The sequence below is a fragment of the Indicator indicator genome, chromosome 14 (genome assembly GCF_027791375.1).
Source record: "Indicator indicator isolate 239-I01 chromosome 14, UM_Iind_1.1, whole genome shotgun sequence".
Taxonomy (NCBI): domain Eukaryota; kingdom Metazoa; phylum Chordata; class Aves; order Piciformes; family Indicatoridae; genus Indicator; species Indicator indicator.
Window position 1 is genome coordinate 17,620,106 of NC_072023.1, and position 21,111 is coordinate 17,641,216.

The 21,111-nt window shown below is 51.2% G+C and overlaps 2 protein-coding genes across 2 annotated transcripts in view; one reads left to right on the forward strand and one right to left on the reverse strand.

Moving 5' to 3' along the window:
* The first annotated feature begins 5,192 nt into the window (after positions 1-5,192).
* Positions 5,193-16,872, forward strand: ZYX (zyxin). Its single transcript, XM_054387084.1, is given in 16 exon segments — positions 5,193-5,217; positions 5,220-5,404; positions 5,536-5,670; positions 6,762-6,790; positions 8,710-8,852; positions 8,963-9,034; positions 9,531-9,791; positions 11,935-12,116; positions 13,079-13,121; positions 13,124-13,167; positions 13,430-13,912; positions 14,219-14,360; positions 14,446-14,615; positions 14,772-14,950; positions 15,634-15,754; positions 16,762-16,872. Coding segments are annotated over 16 exon segments (2,325 nt in total).
* A 3,034-nt stretch (positions 16,873-19,906) lies between these two features.
* Positions 19,907-21,111, reverse strand: part of EPHA1 (EPH receptor A1) — a 36,872-nt gene continuing 35,667 nt past the window's right edge. Inside the window, exons 17-18 of the mRNA XM_054386564.1 lie at positions 20,761-20,916; positions 19,907-19,985 (exon numbers count right to left, since the gene is read on the reverse strand). Coding sequence (XP_054242539.1) covers positions 19,907-19,985; positions 20,761-20,916 — 235 coding nt within the window. The remainder of the gene's footprint in view (positions 19,986-20,760; positions 20,917-21,111) is intronic.

The window sequence follows — 21,111 nt, forward strand, 5'->3', positions numbered from 1 at the left end:
TGCCTCAGTCTGTAGTAGCAGGACCAAATTGTTCCCTGGATACTCAGCCCCTGAACTGGAAGATTGGGATGGGGACCAGACTGAAGCCCCCGTGGTCCAAGAGGAGATGGTCAGTGACCTGCTGCACCACTTAGACAAACAAAAGTCTATGGGGTCTGATGGCAAACACCTGAGGGTACTGAGGGAGCTGCTGGAAATACTCCCCAAGCCACTTTCCATCATTTCCCAGCAGTCCTGGCTAACTGGGGAGGTCCCAGCTGACTGGAGACTAGCCAATGTGAGACCCATCTACAAGAAGGGACTCAAGGAGGACCCAGGGCACTACAGACCTGTCAGTCTGACCTTGGTGCTGGGAAGCAGATCATCTTGAGTGCCATTAGGCAGTATGTGCAGGACCAGTCAGTGCAGGTTCCTGAAGCCAGGTCCTGCTTGACAAACAGGACCTCCTTCTACAGCATGGTCACTCACATAGTGGATGAGGATGTGAATGTTGTCTACTTGGCCTTTAGTAGCACATTTGACACTGTGTCCTACAGCAACCTTCCTGAGGAACTGGTTGGTCATGGCTTGGATCAGTGGATGCTTTGCTGGATAAAAAAATGGCTGGATGGCCTGGCCCAAAGAGTGGTGGGGAATGGAGTTAAATCCAGTTGGTGGCTTTCCAGCTGCCCAGCAGAGAAGGACCTGGAGCTGCTGACTGAGAGCTAGCTGAAAATGAATTCTTCCCTGGAGGTGTTTAAAAGAGACAGAGATGTGATGTTGAGGGACGTGGTTTAGCACCAGACTAGACAGAGAATGGTTGGACTTGATGATCTTAAAGGTCTTTTGCAACCAAAATGAATCTATGATTCTGTGATCATCATGTCCAACCATTAAGCCAACACTACTAGGTCACCACTAAACCAGATGTAGTCCCTCAGCACTACATCTACATATCTTAAATACCTTTAGGGATGGGGACTCCCCCACTTCTTTGGGAAACCTATTCCAAGGCTTGACAAACCTTTCAGGGAAGAAATTTTTCCTAATATTCAACCCACCCCACCCTGGCACAACTTAAGGCTGTTTCCTCTTTTCCTGTTGCTTTTTGGCTTGAGAGAAAGGATTGACATCTCCTCACTACAACCTTCTTTCAGGTAGCTGTAAAGTGATTCAGTGCCATGCTCAGCGTACACGAGGGGAAACACACACAGGTCAAGGGGTGTGCTCCAGGCAGTGAGCAGTTGCTCTGTATACATGATTTCATCAGATGTTGTTGCTGTTGTTTCTTCTAGGGCTGTGTTCTATTAAATCTCTTCAGCTCAACCCCTGGGGTTTTACCTTTTTCTCCCAATTCTCCTTTCCATCCCACCAGGGCAGGGGGTGGGAGGCAGTGAGGGAGAAGCCACATGGTGCTCATTACCAGCTGGTGCTAAACCATGACTGGAGCATGGCAGGACAGGGCTGTGCTGTGGGAGTACAACAGATTCTAGGAGAGGCCTTCCCAGGGTGCATCAAGTCCATCAGTCCATAAGGAGGCAGAGAGCTTGCTGCAGGTGGCCCCATCCTGCACAGTGTGGACCTGAACCCCTTGGCCTAGAGACCAAAGTGGATCCATGATATATTCTTAGCTATTCCAGCAGACACAGATACAGCATTAATATAGCACTGACCAGGGAAAGCTTATGAGCAGCAGCTTGGCATGAATCAGTAAGATGTGGCTGGACTAAACGAAGGTTAGATGACTAAAGAAGCGTCAGAGATGCAACACAAATATGAGTCAGAACTTTATATTGGTTAGGAAAACAGAGGCTCCTCCATGGCATCACTAATTATTAACCAGCTCCCACTGAGATAAAATGGCACTAATTAATCTGCTGCAGTGGATGGAGACGTTTTGTGTTATTGAGACAACTAAAGCATCCTGCCCAGCATCCAGAGTGCTTTCCTCTACCTTAAGCCTATTGGGAACACAAAGATTTCCATCTGCAGCTCCCTGAACCCTCTTAAATCCAGGTAAGATTTTTCTGTCCTACAAGTTTAATTCCCTGATATTGTTCTTGCAAACATTCCTCCTTTTACATTCAAGGACTTAAATTTCTTCTCTTACATCTATGTTTATTTTCATTTTATAGACATCTAACCACTGCTAGCATAATCCTCATCTCAGTGCATGAACTTCCCACGCCACTTCTGGATGGCATTATTCTGTATTTCCTCATTGCATGACATGGCTGAATTAACAGTGAGGATACCTTATACCTGTCTCCATGAATCTCTCTGAGATGGGTTCCTTGAAGTCTAAGAAGCTTTGATTCAGTGGCCAGCAATGGGGCTTGCTTCCTGTACTCACCTCAAAAAAGGAGAAAAGAGCAGATTTAGATTGGATGTTAGGAACAAGTTCTGCACCATGAGGATGGTAGAACACTGCAACAGGCTGCCTAGGGAGAGAGTTGAGGCCCTATCCCTGAAGATATTCAAGGTGAGGCTGGACAAGGCTCTGAGCAAGCTGATCTAGTGGAGGATGTCCCTACTGACTGCAGGGGGGTTGGACTGGATGACCTTTGGGGGTCCCTTCCAACCCAAACCATTCTGTGATTCTATGGTACATTCACACCACAATATCCCCCAACAAACCAGATGGCTATTTCCATGGCATGGGGACAGCCAAAGTGATTTATGCAGAGGACTGTGGCTAATTCCAGAAATCACAGGAACTGGCACAACAAGCTGAACAGATCTGCTGTACCCAGACAGCTCAATGCCTGTTCAGGTCTAATATTTTGCTTCAGCTAATGAGACTGACTACAACTATGGGCATCCACCTTGAGTACTCTGTTCAGTTTTGGACTCCTCACTACAACAGAGACATTGAGGTGATGGAGCAGGTCCAGAGGTCAATGAAGCTGGTGAAGGGTGTGGAGGACAGGTTTCATAAGGAGCAGGTGATGGAACTGAAGTTGTTTAGTCTGGAGAAAAGGAGGCTATGGGGAGACCATCTGGCTCTGAACAATTCCCTGAAAGGAGGTTGGAGTGAGGTGGGTTTTGGTCTCTTCTCCCCAGTAACAAGTGACAGGATGAGAGGAAATGGCCTCAGGTTGTACCAGGGGACGTTTAGATTGGATATTAGAAGAAACTTCTTGGTTGTCAAACACTAGGACAGGCTGCCCCATCCCTGGAGGTGTTTAAAAGAGGCAGAGATGTGGTGCTGAGGGACATGGTTTAGCATCAACCTTGCCAGGGTTATAGAGTGGTTGGAGTCAATCTTAAAGGTCTTTTCCAGCCACAATAATTTTATGATTCTGTGATCTCAAGGCACTAATTTCAGTTTACAGCAGTAAAGTGTCTACTCTTCCAATAAAGAATTGTATGAAGGAAGGTTGAGACCTTTATTTTCTTTCCTTTCCAGGGGAATCTGAAATAACACAGGGCAGCTGGTTCATCTTCATTTTTGATTACAAAAATACAAACTTTAAATTCACCCTATGGCAAGCATGAAAGCAGATTAAAGCTTCCCCCTGCATGTCGTGATGTTTTCCGGTTGAGGAGTTCTGCCTTTTACACATCCAAACTGCTAAACACTTCTCGGGTTCATATTTGTTTCCTCATGCTTAGGAGTTCATACAAAAGGCCTAACAGGGCCTGATCTGTCTTCACAAGCTTTTGACATCACCATGTTGATGTGACATCAAACACACAATGCATCTGGACTTATGGAGGTGTGACCAGAAGGCATGAGAGCACAGATTTATTGATTTAGTTCGTTAGTTGTTTCATATCCTCTCAGCACTTTTTAAATCTCAGTATGAGGTATTCTTTGTTCTCTCTTGAGTCAGGGCTAGTCCAGAGAACAGTGGCAGAGTACTCTAGGGTCAGGCTGATTGTGCAAGGTGTGCTATAATGCTGCAGAATTTGGTTAGTGGTTCCACAATCAAATCCATGCAGCTATGTAAGGAGTGATGATCAGTGCTACACATTGCTACAGGTGAGGTTTTCACATGGTATGTGAAAATGAAAAACCTCACAGAAGGCCCAATTGATCCAACTAGTCCAATCTAATATATTACTACAATATACTACTATATTGTACAAACCTAGCCTGTAAAGTTAAAGATTTGTTTACTGTGGATTCTCAAGCCTTGATTAACCTCTTTGCATAGCTCTGTAAGGTGAACATTTTGCAGCAGTACATGCTGGGAGTCGAGCAGAGGTGATTTGTGGCTTACTCACCCACCTGTGAGTAAATTCTCAGCTCTGAGAGGAATCTACCTTAATAGGTTACAATCTTAAGAGCAGACAAGCCCCAGATCTGACCATGACCAAATACAGTAATTCCCCAGGGAATTCGCAACAGTAGAGGTATTAACCCCGACATTAAGGCCAAATCCCAAAGTACAATGATTGGTCAAAGCGCAGGGATTTTGTCTTTATTGGTATCGCTCCTCCCTGAGAGACTTAGAAGCGAAAAGAAGGAAAGCTGAGGTTGAAAGTAACATGCTCAGTGGTGCTGGGTCAGGCTCTCGCGGATCTAGAGCGCAGCTCAACCTCTAGCCAGCACTGGGATGAAAACGACCCCGATGTGCAACGCAGGCAATCCACCAAAGCAATTCAAACGGCTGGTGTCTGATGTAAAAGAGTTTAGCGTTTGCCTCGCAGTCAGCGCAAGCAGTACAGGCCCTGCCCTGCGCGGCGGAGCCCTCCGCTGCCTGGTTTCCGGCAGAAGGGAGGAGCGCGGCTCAGATGCTCTCGCAGCTGGTTCGCGTGAGAAGAGCCCGGCGGCGACTCTGACTCACCAGAGCTGCCGCCTTTATTCCTCGAGTCTAGCTCAGCGACTGGAAATGAAGTGGCGGGCTGAGGGCTGCTCTGGAGCTCGAGAAGGTGGGAGGAGCAGAGCTCTGTGAGGGCGGAAAGCAGCGGGCCCCGGCCCGGGGAGGGGATGAGGAAGCGGGGGCTCGGCGAGGGACGCCGCGGTGCGGCTGCGGGAGAGCGCTGGGGGGAGGAACGCTGACAAAGCTTTGCCCTCCGTGCTCGCTGCCACGCGGAGCAGTAAGCCCCCTTCCCCGTAAAGAGTGCACAGAGGTGGACAGCCCAGGGCTCCCGATTCTGCTTGCCCAGCCAGAGCCGTCCCCCAGCCATGCGCGCCTTCCCCCCTTATCTCCCGGCTACATTCCCCAGCGAGTGAGCTCAGCTGTTCGCGCAGCCTCTCTCCTTTTATGGTCAAACAACTTTGCCTGGGCGAGGCTTTTTTCGCGAGTTGGTAGGAAGCGGCTGGGCTCAGCAGCTCCCCCACCTTTCATTTACCACTGCCTCTCCCGGCAGGCAGGCGGCCGGACCGGGTGGGGAGCAGAGGAGCGCAGCTCCGCGATCTCCGAGCCCTGAAGGCGGCGTTTTCCCCTCATCGCTTTCCCGGGCGCCGTCCCCAGAGGTGAGTCTTTTCTCGTGGTGTAGCAAAAAAAGGTTGCTGCCTGCAGCCCCGGGGCTGGGTGCGCCCGCGTCGGGGGGTGCAGGTCCTATGCTGCTCCCGCTCATCTCCTGCCAATGTCTCTGTCTCTTCAGCTTGATTCACGGTCGTGGTTCGTGGAGGCTTTTGTCGTTCCGCAGGGCAGAGGTTCCGCCTGTGTGTGGGGTCTAGGAGTTTTCTCGCCTCCTGGTGAAATGGAGGCAGTTACACCCTCCCGCACAGTTCCAGCGGTGGGGAAGAGGAAGGGGCTGCTTTTTTTTTTTTTTTTTTTTTTGTGTTCCGAACAAGCTCCCTTTTGTGTGCCTAAGGATGAGCGAGACACCTTGGAGCCTTTTTCCAGATGTGTTTGAGAAGGAGAAATCTGGGACTCTTTGTGCATGAAATTTGTTTAATTTATGAGTTCCTGACTCTCTAGGAGTGCCCTGAGAATGTGAAGACACAAATGTTTGTGCAGTTGTAGACCTTCCCACCGTTTTAAATACGTTTACATAGCGTGTTGGAGGTGGGTTTTTTGTTTGGTTGGGTTGGGGTTTTTTGTTGTTGTTGGGTTGGGGGTTTGGGATTTTTTTACCTCCCCTGCACAAAGAGGAGGCAAGTTCAGCATCTGTGGGAGAAGGTTGTAGCTCTGAAGTCCCCCCTCCCCCAGCCTGGTTGCTTTAAGCCTCAGCCTTGCAGCCTGCGTAGCTGATAGGACTTTGCTCTCTTTGAAACCTTGTAACATTGGGCCAGGCTGGGAAAACTTTCTGGAATTAGCCTATATGAGAGGATGAAAATAAGCATATTTTCTAAGCCTGTCCAGTTTGTTTGCTTCATACTCTATTTCTGTCCTGTGTTTCTCTTTCTGACCCATGTCAGCTGGGAGGGAGTTGGTGAACAGGGGAAGTATAGATATGGCATGTCACAGAGCAGTGCTGGGCCGGCTTTTGTAGGGGCTGCCTGTGTGGCTGGAGCCAAACTACTAACAACCAACAAAGGCAAACAGTAACTCTTGGCTCTACTTCCTCAGGGTCCTTCCCCTTTTGTTACCCCAGGGAAGGAGCTGAACTTTTGAGTGTGATGTCTTGGAATCAAAGAAATGGAAGCTGTTTGGGTCCGTAAGAGGAGGCAGGCCCACCATGGGTGGGTCCGGCAGGTGACCCTACTGCTGAGGGAGGTGTCACTTTGTTCTGTCCTCCAGCTTCTCCTTGCTCTCTGTTAGAGAAAAATGATCTATGAGGCAACTAAGTACCCTGACTATGCCCTTTGGGGACATCTTTCTTCATAGTTCTGCTTGAGTCATCCTAAGCGCTGTTATAGCCGGCAGGATTTTTTCTCCCCTCAGGGAAAACATGAGGATGAGGAGGATTTGAGGTTAGGTCTGCTGGTGTGATGCTCTCTCTCCCATAACTTCTACAGACTGCGTGACAGGACTCATGTGAGCGGTGAGTTTAGGCTTAGATGGCATTGGCAGGGCTGGGGGGCTGGGTGACTCTGCAAGGCCAGCCTTTCTCAGCCTGTTTGGTCTGTGTCAGGGTAGACCAGTACACAGAAGTGAGGATGAGCAGGGGCAGCTGCTGGATGGAGACAGCTCTGAGCAGAAGGGGCTTTCAGTATGACATAGCACACAGGGAAATAGGCTACTTTGGGTTAAGGGAGGTAGCAGCAGCTGGAAGCAAAGCCAGCACTTCTGTGTGAAGCAGCCAGTGTCCCAAGGTTGCTGCCAAGTTGGTGAACCCTGGTGTGTATCATGAGCAGAAGTGTTGTGATCACTGTGGTGTTCTGCTTGTAATGCTGTCAGTTCTGGTGGAACTGCTGGTTGCACAAAGCAAGGGCTTCTAAAGAAAAGTTGGAGGTCTTTTTAATGGCTTCTGTGACTTGGTGAGAAGCTGCAGGCCGGAGGGTGTTGGTCAGGCCCTTCTAATTTTTTTCAAGTCTGTTGGCCCTTACAGGTGTGAGGGATTGAGGACAGACCTTGCCACTTAACTTTTCTGCTTTGGCCTTTTCCCACACTGGATCCTGTGGTCATGCTGGAGATGCTCAGCACAGCTTTTTTGGCTGCTGTTTGATGTTGCAGCCTCTTCCTCCTTTTGAAAGACCCAGAAGAGTTTATTAAAGGACATGCAACTCATCAGCCCTGCAAAAGGGAATAGAAACAAGGCTGTGGGGTTAACATTTGTCTGTTGTCCCATGCTTGTGGCCTAAAGAAGCTGGTACAGGTTGCTGTATCTTGCCATACTGCACTCAATCACCACTCAGGTCACCTACAGTATCCTAGCCTGTATCAGGAGTAGTGTGACCAGCAGGACCAGGGAAGAGATTGTGGCCATGGGTGAGACTACACCTTGAGTACTAGGTTTGGTTTTGGGGCCCTCACTACAAGAAAGACATTGAAGGGCTGAAGCATGTCCAGAGAAGGCCATAAAGCTGGTGAAAGGTTTGGAGAACAGGTCTGGTGAGGAGCAGCTGAGGGAACTGGGGTTGTTTAGTCTGGAGAAAAGGAAGCTGAGGAGAGACCTCATTGCTCTCTACCTGAAAAGAGGTTGGAATGAGGTGTGGATTAGTCTTTTTTTTCTCTAGTAACAAGTGATAGGATGAGAGAAAATGGCCTCAAGTTGCCCCAGGATAGGTTAGGAAACTTTTAGACTGAAAGGGTTCTCAAACACTGGAACAGGCTGCCCAGGGAGTTGGTTGAATCCCTGTGCCTGGAGGTGTTTAAAAGATTCAGATGTGGTGCTGAGGGACGTGGTTTAGCACCAGCCTTGGTCGAGGTAGAGAATGGTTGGACTCAAAGGTCTTCTCCCACGGAAACGATTCTGTGATTGTGTGAATCATGGGGCACGTAGAACGGGCCATGCAGCTCTCAGCAGCAGCTAGTGGGAGGATGTTTGTGGCACCAGGGCTGTCTGCTCCGGCAGCTGTTCCTGTCCATGCGAGACAGGTCGGCAGTGTGGAGGGGTGCAGATTTGAACATGCCAGCTTGCAGCGCTGGCACAGAGCCCCTGTGCCGGCGGAAGAGCTTTTGTGCCGGGGTGTTAGGAGGACGGCAGGCACTCCAGGCGTTACAACAAAGCGTCTGGCTTCGTGGGGGTTGCTGGCTTGGATGGCAGGGCTGAGGCAGTCGCTGAGTGCTGCTCGGTGGTGAGACCCGCAGTTCCTGAAGCAGCCTGCTTGGTGGGGCCGTGCTCTGGAGTCTGCTGGTGGTGAGGAGTACGTGGAGGGGGGTTCGTATGCCCACACGCTGCAAGTGGGGTGCTTGGGCCGCCTCCCACCCTGCCTCCTACCTGGCGCAGGACTGCGGTTGCAGTGCCCGGAGGAGGGGAGCTGAGCCCCGGCGGTAGAGGTGCTGGATGCGGCCTTGCCAGCCAAAGGGCCGGGCCGGGGGCGCGGCGGGCGGCAGCCGAGCAGCGGCCGCTTGCCGGCGGGGGCGGAGCAGGTGGGGCGCAGCCTTGAGAGGTGCTGGGAGCCGCTGCCAGCCCCGCTCGGGACAGGGAGACGAGGTCCGGGGAGCAGAGAGCTGTAATGCCGGTTGTGCCTCTGCCGCAGACGCCTGTGCTCGCTCCTTCAGCGTGCGGTGTCCTAGAGGGAAAGGATGGAAGATGCAGGAGGTGTGCCGGGGTTAGGGGCGACGGGGGCATATCACAGGCTTGGGCCAAGAGGAACCGGCTGGCCTTATCTCGAAGTGGAGGAGAGGAAATGCCAAGTCCAGTTCTGGGAAGTGTGTGTGGGCAGCTCCTGTGGGGTGTGTGGGGCTCGGGGTGTGCCATGGCTAATGCTTGCTCTGGTGCCTCTGAGCTGTCTTCTCCAGCAGGCATGCGTGCAGAGTTCTCATGCAGCAGAGCTCAGTTTCTCTGTGGCAAGAACCCCTTTGTGGTTGATGCCATACCAAGCTGAAATGGTGAGCATGTTGGCAACTTCCAGCTGTCTGCAGTTTCTGTTCCCCTGTTTTTTCCAGTGCCAATCCTGGAAGTGCTTTGTGCTCTGCTCAGGCACCTTAGCCTTTGGCCAAGCTCAATCTTCTGTGTCCCTCTCTTTACTATGTTCTTCTCTATTAACTTCCACTCTGGCCCCAGGCTGACTTCATATAAGTTTCCTTCATCTTTTCTCCTGCCAGGTGCTCAGAAGATGGCTTCCCCAGGTGCCCCAGGGACCCGCATGACAGCCACAGTCAGTATCAACATTTCTACCCCTTCCTTCTACAACCCACAGAAGAAGTTTGCACCTGTAGTGGCCCCTAAACCCAAGGTGAACCCCTTCAAAGCTGGAGGTACATCAGAGTCATCACTGCCACCACCTCCTGGAGCTGGTGCCCAGCACGCCCTGATAGGGAAAGTGGGGGAGATTCCATCAGTGTCCACGTCCCAGCTGGTAGAAGGTAAGTGAGAGCTGGCGTGGCAGATAGGAATATGCCTTTCTAAATACCTGGGATGTGAGGTCTATGAGTGGGCTGAATGTGACAACAGGGTCACAACTGCTGTGACACAGACTCTTGCTGTAGAGGCTGGCAGATTCCAGAATGAGATCAAAAGACTGGAGAGAGGGATCTGTGTTAGGGAGGGAGGCAGGAGGGCAGCCCTGCCTTGCACCAATGTGTTCACAGCAGTGCTCCCTGAGCGCCCAGTTGTGTAACTGCAGCCAGCTTCTGGCTGGGCTGTCTGAGAGCAAGTCTGTTGTGGGGAGGTGGACACTGATAGGGATGAGTCATGCACTTGTTAATCCCTCTCAGCTCAAGTCAGTTGTCTTTGACCGTAGAGATCCTTCCCTACCATTGCACTTTGCAGTTCCCACCTCTGCTGCTGGAGCTGGGGAGGAAGAAGTAATTGTGTGAAAAAAGGGTGGGAGCAATCATAAACAGGAAGTGAGGCTTGGTACAGCTTGTGGAGCTTTACACTTTGCTGGAGGTTTGGGTTGGGAGTGTTTTCCTGTGCAGAGTGACCTCCTGCTTTAGAGTGGGGTGTTTTGGTTGATTTGCTCATGGTGGTGGTGTGTGCTTTTTATTGTTGTTGGATGCTTTGTTTCTGTGAGGGGTTTTTATTTTGGCTTTTGGGGGGTTTGTTTTGGTGTGGATTGGTTGGTTTTGGTGTTTGGGTTTTTTCCTCTCATTAATTCTCCTTTTCTGGGGTGGTGTTTTGTTTCAGGTTTTGGCAGTTTTTTGTGGTGGTGGTGAGGTGATTTTTGTGTCTTCTAAGAAGCAGAGGTCCCTAGTCATGTGGCTCCAGCGCTGGAATTGCTTAGTCTGGGGCCACTGGAAATTTCCCTAGGGACCTCTTGTTAATGCTTGATGCTGCATGTTGCCTCCAGATTCTGTCAGGGAGCATCCTAGCCAGGGCACACATGCTCAGATAATGCTGACTGCTGCTTTCAGCTTTTTTATTTTTGCTGCCTAGCACAGACTATGCACCACGGATGTTTTCTAGGGCAGCATGCTGTTAGCACGCAGCTGACCTGATGGTAGGGCTGGTCCTGTGCTCAGAAGGAGACAGGTTATTGAGCCTTTTTTTTCCATTTTTTGCATCATGAGGGCCTCAGCATGTTGGTGAGTCTGTCTTCTGGAATTGTGCCTGCTCACTCGGGTGACCTCTTTCTCCTAGATTGTTGCTTGGAACCCTGTGTCTATAATCCAAGGTCCCACTTTGGTTTTGATTTTTCTTCTGTGCTTGTGTAGATTAGGGATGTGTCTGTTGGAAGGTCTCAAACTGACACACGTACGTCAGTTAAGTACAAAAGTAGGCAGATGATATTAAAAATTGGTTTTCCATGTGCACTGTGAATGGAGGATTGGTTACTGTGTGTTCCACTCCTCCCTTCATTATAAAGCCATAGATGGAGGAGCTAACTTGACAGATTAGCAGAAGAACCATTTGCCTTAAGCTGCTGTGTCACCATCAGGCGAGAGCTGCTGGCAAGGCATTTGATGTACACAAACACCACCAAAACTCAGTCATCAGAGGAATGCATTGTTTGATCCTTTGATGCTTCTGTCCTGGGATGCATCCAAAGGAGTGTGACCAGCAGGATGAGGGAGATGATTCTGCCCCTCTGCTCTGCTGAGACCTCACCTGCAGCACTGTGTACGGTTTTGGTGCCCCCAGCATAAGATGGACATGAAGCTGCTGGAGAGGGTCCAGAGGAGGCCACAAAGATGATCAGAGGGCTGGAGAACCTCCCCTATGGGGACAGGCTAGGAGAGCTGGGACTGTTCAGCCTGGAGAAAAGAAGGCTCCAGGGAGACTGGAGCAGCCTTCTAGTACCTGAAGGGGGAGGCTACAGGAGAGCTGGGAAGGGACCAGAGAGTGAGAGGAGTGGGAAAAGATGTTTCCCAATTATGTATCTGAGGAAAGTTTGTGATGGAAAATAGCTTTGGACAAGATGAAAGCCAGCCTGTGGAGTTCAGTTGTCCTTGATGGATGCTGGGGATCCCCTGAGTACTGAGAATGTACTCACTGTAATACCTTCAAAACCCATCCTGGGGTTAAGAGTAAGAAATGTTCCAAACTTGCTTTTATTCTTCTCCACAGAGCTGCCTCTGCCACCGCCTCCTCCACCTGGAGAGGAGGAAAGTTTCTCTTCAAATTGTGCTTTTCCCCCACCCCCACCGCCCTTTGAGGAGCCTTTTCCACCAGCCCCAGATGAAGCTTTTCCTCCTCCTCCTCCACCAATGTTTGATGAAGGGCCTGTGAGCACGGTACCTCCCCCGCAGGTGAGTGAGGTCGGGGGAAGTATAGTTTGTTATGATTCTCTGGGAGTTGGGACAGCTTTTCTGCAACTCGCTGAGCTGGGCAGTAGGAAGCCCCGAGATCTGGGAGAGCAGGGAATGCCACCGCGCCATGGACCAGTGCAGATCAGGCTCTGCGGGGAGGCGGGCTTGAGGTGGTGGGCACTGAGTGCAGGCCAACAGCGCGCCCTTGTGGCAACAGGCACCAACTGCACGCTGACAGCTGCTCGGAGGACAACGGTGGTGGTGATGATTCCTCCTCTTGTCACTGCTAGCAAGGCTGCACCTTGGAGGACATTTTCCAGTTGGGATCCCCAGTATAATAACCCCAGAGGAATATAAAAATAGATGCAAATCAGTAAAGGGTCACTGGGAGTCAGAGCACATAATGTGAGAGCTAGGACAGCTCATCCCATGGGAGAGAAAGCCAAGGCAGGGCTCTGGCTTCAGTTTGCAATACCCAAAGGAGGGCAGGTGAGAGAACAAGAGACAGCAGACACAAGTTGCAGCAAGGGAAATTCCTGTTGGGCAGAAAAAAACCTGTTCCGCTCCAAGGGTGGCTCAACACTGGTGCAGGTACCCAGAGAAGGTGGGGAGTGTGCATCCTTGGGGATTTTCAGAAATCACCTGGACAAGGCCCTGAGCAAAATAACCTAGCTTGGGAGGTAGCCTTGCTGCAAGCAGGCTGTTGTACTAGAGGCCTTCTGGCTTCTTTTCCCACCTACATCTGTCTCTGAGTTTCTTTGGGTTGTGCATTTCCCCGTTGTTTGTAGACCTTGGGGACTGGCCTGTCCATCCTTACTAGTTTGCTGTCCACTCAAAGCAGGGAGCAGTTCCATGCCACAGTCCAAAGTGTCAAAATCCCCTCTTGGAAGGAGATACATGCAGTTCTCTGGCTGTTCCTGTAACATGCTCTGCTGCTTTCTTTCTCAGGGATGGTGGGATAGGTACATGACAAGATGAGCAGCATTGATCTTTGGATTGAGTCACTGTAATGTTAGAGGACATGGAGAAGAATGATCCCTTCACATCCTGGGTAGCTCTCCAGAATGTCAGATGGAAAGAGAGATGAGGGGTTGGCTGAACAGGGGCAGTGAGCATAAAGTGTAGGTGAAGAACCAGAAGGCCCAGATCTTGCAGCTTGTCAGGACTGCTAACTATGTAGCAGCTAACTATGTAGCAGTGTGGGAACTCCTAGCATTGTGTGTCTGGGGTAGCTGCTGACTGACTGCTGCAGACAGCATGTTTGCACTTACACCTTGCTGATAACTGCCCATTTTTGCTGCTTCCCTTCACAGATATCTCCAGCATCCACAAGTCATCTGGAGAAACCATCAGCACCAAAACCCTGTGTGGAAATACCATCTGCACCCAAAGATACTCCTCATTCCTTTCCTTCAAAGTTCACTCCAAAGACAAGTGGAGTGGATTTGAACCCTGCCCCAACCCCATGGACAGCCCCACAGCAACGCAAGGAACCCCTAGCACCAGTCCCTTCACCCCCCTCTCTCCCTCCTGCTCAGCCTACCCCTAAATTCACCCCACCCCATGTTGTTGGCTCCCCAAAGTCTGGGACCAAATCAGGTGGTGGTGTTCCCATGGCTCAGTCAAACTCTACAAGGTACCCTACCTCCCTGCACACTCAGTTCACAGCCCCTTCACCTTCAGGTCCCTCTGTTCGGCCACAGCCTCCCAATTCCACCTATGACCAGCAGAAGGAAAGACCCCAAGTGCAGGAGAAGCCATGTCCCACAGAACAACCTACTGCTGCAAAAAGCATGGTAAGGGACAGGGCTATGGCACTGCTGTCTTTGGACAGGCACAGCATCACTGGGAGTGAAGCTGGAGGATGAGGAGGGAGGGTCTGTCCCAGAGTATGGGAAGCTGTTAGCTATTGGGAAGAGAGATGTGAATAGAGACAGTGGTGGAGAGAGCAGGACTTCATGTAAAGGTAGGAAGAAGGAAACACAGCAGAGGGCAGATTGTTCCCTTAAGAGAGACTGAGACAAGTAGGTTCCTTAGGGACAGGGTGGGAAGGTGTCTGTTCGTTTTTGTGCTTTGGGATTGAATGTTTCCTATTCCTTCAGCATAAACCCACAGGCTCTAGTGCAGATCCACCCAGGGGAAATTCCTGTCTGACCATGAAGGAGGTAGAAGAGCTGGAGATGCTGACCCAGAAACTAATGAAGGACATGGAGCATCCACCCCCAGCAGAGGCTGCTACTTCTGGTGCGTTCCCTGGGTGAAAAGCAGTAGTAGGGCCAAGGCTGTTGGGCTTTCATCTCTCCTAATCCCTTTCTTCTTCCACTAACAGAGCTCTGCGGCTTCTGCCAGAAGCCCCTGTCACGAACCCAGCCAGCTGTGAGGGCCCTGGACTGCCTCTTCCACGTGGAATGTTTCACCTGCTTCAAATGTGAGAAGCAGCTGCAGGGTCAGCAGTTCTACAATGTGGACGAGAAGCCCTTCTGCGAGGACTGCTATGCTGTGAGTCCCTGGGGTGGAAGCTGCTGGAGGGAGCTGAACATGCTGTGCTTGCTCTCTCTTGCTTTCCCACCCTCCTTCCATCTTGCCTGTCTGTGGTGTAGCCTCCCAGGCATGGGGATTGGATTAATGGGTCTTCCTTGTTTCCCTTGGGCTCAGGGGACCTTGGAAAAGTGCAGTGTCTGCAAACAGACCATCACAGACCGGATGCTGAAGGCCACTGGTAACTCATACCATCCCCAGTGCTTCACCTGCGTGATGTGCCATGCCCCTCTCGAGGGCTCCTCTTTCATTGTGGACCAGGCCAACCAGCCTCACTGTGTGAATGACTACCACAGGTATGGAGAGAGCAGGCTCTGTGGGGTCTGAAAGAACCACAGAATGGCAGGGGTTGGAAGGGACCTCCTGAGATCATCCAGTCCACCCCCTCTGCAGGAGCAGGATCACCTAGGGCAGGTCACACAGGAATGCATCCAGGAAGGTTTTTAAAGTCTCCAGAGAAGGAGACTCCACAACCTCTCTGGGCAGTTTGTCCTAGGGCTCTGTCACTCTCACCTCTCAATTTCTCCTCATGTTGAGGTCGAGCCTCCTGTGTCTACTAGGACTTCAAGGATCTGCATTCCAGCAGGATGACCCTTAGTCTGGACGGGTGCCTGGTGTTCTTCCTGCTCAGATGCAGGACTCTGCACTTGTCCTTATTGAACTTAAGGAGGTTCCCCTTTTCCCAGCTCTCAGCCTGTCCAGATCTCCTTGGATGGCAGCAGAGCCTAATGGGGTGTCAGCCACCCCACCCAGTTTGGTATCACTGGCAGCTCTCCCATTCTCCATGATCTTTCAGAAATGATTCAAAAGAGGAGGCCCACATGGTCTGCTGGATGGGAAGTTAAAAATGAGTTGGCAAAGTACCCTGTAGCAATTCAGGTCTTTTCCCACCTAAACTTCTGTGCTTTATTGTTCCTCTGCTGCTACTCTGTGTCAAAGCTTGCAGTGGGTCATGGTCTGTTCCCCGTCTGTGTTGCAGGAAGTACGCTCCACGTTGCTCAGTCTGCAGTCAGCCCATCATGCCAGAGCCTGGAAAGGATGAGACTGTCCGTGTGGTAGCACTGGAGAAGAACTTCCACATGAAATGTTACAAGTGTGAGGTAAAGCATCCTCCAAGCCCCACCCTTCCTCTCTCTCCCATGCCCATCACCACCAACTAGGCATCTTTGTTGTCCATTCTGACCAAGCTCTAAGGCTTTGAATGACTCTGGAGCAGTTTTGACACAGATTCACCAAATAATTAGACATTCATGAACCACAGATCCATGAACCCTGCAGAGTTGCAGTCTCTAACATCCCTGAGACAGCAGCAGTGTGAAGCAGGGGGACATGCTGAGAACAGATGTGGGACCGCAGTGTGTCCTCAGGGCCAAGATAAGAGTGTGGCCAGCAGGTTGAGGGAGTTCTTCCACCCCTTCTGTCCTGGCCTCAACTGGAATACTGCATCCAGTTCTGGGCTGCCCAGTTCAAGAAAGACAGGCAGCTACTGGGGAGAATCCAGTGGAGAGCCACAGAGATGCTGAGGGGACCAGAACATCTACCTTACGAGGGAAAACTAGGAGAGCTGGGGCTGTTTAGCCTGGAGGATACTTAGGTGGGGGAATCTCACTAATGGTTATCAATATCTAGCGAGCAGGTGTCAGGAGGGTGGAGCCAGGCTTCTTCTCAGTGGTGTCCAGTGACAGGACAAGGGGCAGTGGGCACAAACTGGAACCCATGAGGTTCCACTTAAACACAATGAAGGAAGTCTTCTCTTTGAGGGTGGCAGAGTGCTACAGCAGGCTGCCTGGAGGTTGTGGAGTCTCCATCTCTGGAGGCATTGCAAACTCACCTGTCATGTTCCTGTGTGATTAACTTTGGGGACTCCTGCACTAGCAGGAGGGGTTGGACTGTGTGATATTCAGAGGTGCCTTCCAAGCCCTGCCATCCCATGATCCTGTGGCTTGTTCTTCCCTCCAAATGGCGTCTCCTATTTATCACAATCAGAGGCAGTGGTGGGCTGTTAGCAGTCATCCTGATCTGGTGGAGCATTTTCTACCTCCCTGAATGCATTTACCCTGCTGCTGGCTGCCCTTGAACTCCCTCCCTCTCTTCTGTCCCTCCCCAGGACTGTGGGAAGCCCTTGTCCATCGAAGCAGACGAGAACGGGTGCTTCCCACTGGATGGGCACGTGCTGTGCATCCGATGTCACACTGCCCGTGCCAAGACGGCCCGCTGAGCAGCCTGGAGCTGGGCGTACCTCTTCAGACCCCTGCACTCAGTACTCTTCCCTTCCCTGCCTTTGTCCTGTCCCTCTGCTTGAGAAAGGCAGATTGCTACCAATGGAGACTATGCCAGCACGGTTCTCTACTCCTGTAGGAGTCACTGCTGCTAGACTTCACTCTGCATACCCACCAAGAAAGGACCTCTCCTCTCACCTCTCTGTGGCCGTAAGGTATTCCAGGTTGGAGGCTATGATCAAGGTTGAGAGCACAATCTCAGTTCTTCAAGACTCTGGAAAGAGAAAAACCAGGCCTCCACCAGTGCCTGGTGGAAGTAGTAAGAACGGCCTGGGGGCAGGTGTTGCAAAGGGCTGAGCATTCTTCTGTTCCCTGGAGCCAAGAATGATGAATTTAGAAGGTAGAGAAACCTCCATCTTGGCATTGCTTAGGGCTTTGATTTTTTGTTTGTTTTGTGCCACCTTCTTATCAGGATGTCTTCTCCTACCCCCTCCCTCACTCTGGAGTTACAGTCTGGAGGCAACACATATTGGGAATCTGTTACTGTAAAGAGCTAACCCAGTGCAGCTGTTCTGTCTCTGACTGGATTTTACTGGCTGTTTTGTCACTTTTTGTCCTTAGCCAGATCAGACTGGCACTGGTCAGAATCCTTCTTGGTTTTCTAAACACTTTTTCCCTCCCCAAAAGAACTCATTTCCCAGTGTTGTCTCTGGGCAGCCAGGCCAGCCAGTAGCAAAGCAATCAGAAGAACGCATGTTTGCAGATCCAGACCATGCTGAGGGTGGGCAGCACAGGGCAAGGAGGCATCTCAGTGCATGGATGAGGCTTCAGCAACCTGAGGACCATCCCATTCCTGCAGGGATTCCCTCAGTGCTGTCAGTAAAGCTGCAGTGCATCTGCAGTGTACTTGAGCTCTGGGGCTGCACAGAGCCCTCTGTGCTGGACTAGAGCCCCTCCAGCTGAACAAGCCTGTTCAGTCACCATGCTGTCCCCCCTCTGCTGGCATTCAATAAAACCTGGGTTTTTTCCATGAATGGATCTGCTGTGTTTCTTCAGCTGCTCATGACAACACTGGACCAAGCAACGGACAATGTGTAGTTGCCATTCCACCCAGCCTCTGGAGATGAGGGATCTGAGAACAGCCTCTCTCCACCTCTTGCATCTTCTTTTGCAAACTGCTTAGTTTCCTGCTGTTCTGTGTGTGGAAAGCAGCACTGCAGACCAGCAAGGGTGTGGCCCACATGCTGTGTCACTGCAAGGTGAGTTAGTGTCATCCACTTGAGCAGACTAGATTCAAATGTCACTTGGCTTGCCTTACCTGGTCACAAATGGTGTTCCTAGGGCTCAGGATTGGCCCAGTTCTCTAATATCTTTATCAGTGATCTGGTTGAGGGGACTGGGGCACCCTCAGTAAATTTACAGATGACATTAAGCTGGGAGTGTTGATTTGCTTTAGAGTAGGCTCTGCAGAGGCCTTTGAACGGGCTTGATTGATGGGCTGAGGCCTGCTGTATGAGATTCAAAGCTAAGTGCTGGATCCTGCACTTGAGTCACAATAACCCCATGAATGTTCCAGGCTTGGGGCAGAGTGGCTGAAAGCCTTCAAGCAATCCATCAGAGAAAGACCTGGGGGTGTTGCTCAAAAGCCAGCTGAAGATGAGCCAGTGCGTACTCAGCTGGCTAAAACTCAAGGTATGGACTCCCCAGTGCTGAGTACAGAGGAACAATCACTGCCTTGCTCCTGCTGGTCACGCCATTGCTGATCCAGGCCAGGATGCTGGTGGCCTTCTTGGCCACCTGGGCACACCCTGGCTCGTCTTCAGCCAGCTGTTGACCAGCACCCTCATGTCTTTCTCTTCTGGGCAGTTTCCAGCCACTGTGCTCCAAGCCTGGCGTCTTCATGGGTTTGCTGTGACCCAGGTTCAGAACCTGGCCCTTAGCCTTGTTGAACATCATCCTATTGGCTTTGAGCCCTCAATACAGCCTGTTCAGGTCCCTCTGTAGAGCCTTCCTACCTCAGCAGATCAAGACTCCTCCCAGCTTAGTGTCTGCAAGCTTCCTGATGCCCTCCCTCCCATCCCATCTGAAGTAAGCCAGAGCACTCCAGCAGAGCCTGCTCTGCTACAGGTTTATTTACAAAATATTATTTACAGTCTATCAATGTCTTGAGCTCTGATAAATAAAAACATCTCCTCCCCAGGGAAGGAATAAGGCAGACCACATACACCTCTTCCTGTCACAAAGACCCTGTCCTAGTCTCCTTTAAAGAGGGCTAGAGAGAAATGAGCACCTAGAGGGCTGTTCTGTCCATGGCACAAGTAAAGGTGTTGAGCAGGCTGCAACGATCTCCATCTCCCCACTACGGTGTGTGGGTCAAATCAGCAACATGTCAAGGTTATGGGATCACAAAGTGACAGCAGAGTCTGTTGCTACTGTCAGCTTCTCCCATCAGTGACACCAGGAGCTGGTATTAAGGCAAGAACAGCTGAACTAGAAGCTGCATCTCTTAAGCAGCAGCCTTGTGAAAGATCAAATGGTTTGTTGCTGTTGTGATACGAAGAAGACACAAGGCTGCTACGTGAGAAGGGACATGCCAGGGACTTTTTGGGGCCAATTTCAACATGTCTGTGTGCTGCACAGTTGGATGTCCCAGTCTGGCTGAACCCTCCTCTACAATCTTTAAACATTCCCCAGTGCCCCCTACCCGCTCTGCATGTATCCTTATAGGTGTGAGAGATCCTGAAGGTCTGAAGTTCCAGTGTGTGCCCTGCAGGGATCACTTGGTGCTGCAGAGAACAGGCTCCAGGAGACAGGGCTGAGAGCAGTTTCTAGGAGCAATGCTCTGAAAGGTATCGATGGCTGCTGCAGAGCTAGAGCAAGAGGAAACAGGAACAGGAGTAGGTGCTGCTGCCCTGTGAGCCTCAGTGCTGGCTGGTCTGCTTAGCTTGTCCCAGTCACTCATTTGGAAGTGATTGCCATAGGAATGATTCCAAGTGATAGCTGGTAAGAGAATAGGCATTTAGCAACAACTGGTCACTCCTTGAAGCCTTGGATGCTGCACAGGATTCTCTTCTGGTGGCCTGGAAGTGACACTCCCATCTGTTTCAAGTCCCTTAAGGAAATGGGAAAAGAAAGGAAAATTTAATTGCTGTTCTTGTTCCTTAGGGCCTGGGATGTGGGTCAGGGCAGAGGCAATTACCAAGCATCAATTCAGAAAGCTTCCTCTCCCTCAGCACCTCCTACACCACCTTTCCTCTAGGAGGAAGAAACTCCTACATGTTCTTGCTCTTCCCTAGCTACCTTTGCCCCCCCAGGCACCTGGATTCTCCCCTCTCGTGACTGGGCCTGTGCTTCCATTACACCAGGACTATGTCCATGGCAACTTGTGATGGTCTCAACCTTTCAGGAGGTCTGTCCCTGAACCATATCTGCTCATTTGTTTATATAACTGCCCTGGTCAGAGCAGGACCCAGTGGTGTTGGTAAAGCACCTGACCTGAGTTCTTCTAAGGAGCCAAGGACTGGGCTTTACCACAGGACAGAGCCTGGCTGGTGGAGGAGCTAATGTCACCAGCTGATGTGGAGCTCAAGGCAAGAAAATGATCTTACAAAGTCCTACAAGGGCGGTCAGATTCTCAGATCAGAGAACTGTCTGCCAGATCCTGTTTCCCTTTGCTGTAGGTTTGATGTGTGGTCAGAGCAGCTCAGGCCCTCAAGAGCCTCAAGCATGGACAGGGAATTAGTTTCAGTTTGGGCAGGTCCCCGCTGTTCTGGGCTCAGGCAAGAAGCCAGAAGGAAGGAGAGAAACCTTCCAGGTGAAGATGAGAGTCTATTCAGATGGCATGGGGACAGCCCCAGCTGCTGGTAGCAGTGCCCGGGCTGGCTTACTCAGCAGTGAGCTCCAGGATGGACTCCATGGTGTCCAGGCCGGCGGTGCGGAAGTTGGCGATGTAGCGCTTCATGCGGATGGACTCCAGCCACTCGGGGATGGAGCGATAGGGGATCCCGTCCGAGCCGCTGCAGCTGGGCAGCCGCAGCGTCACCCTGCAGGCAGACACGGAGAAACCCTACATCTTGGAAGCCTTTCAGCTGGGAAAGCACTTTAAGATCACTGAGTCCAACCATTCTCTAACTCTGTCAAGGCTGGTGCTAAACCATGTCCCTCAGCACCACATCTCTGCCTCTTTTAAAAAACACCTCCAGGCATGGGGATTCAACCACCTCCCTGGGAAGCGTGTT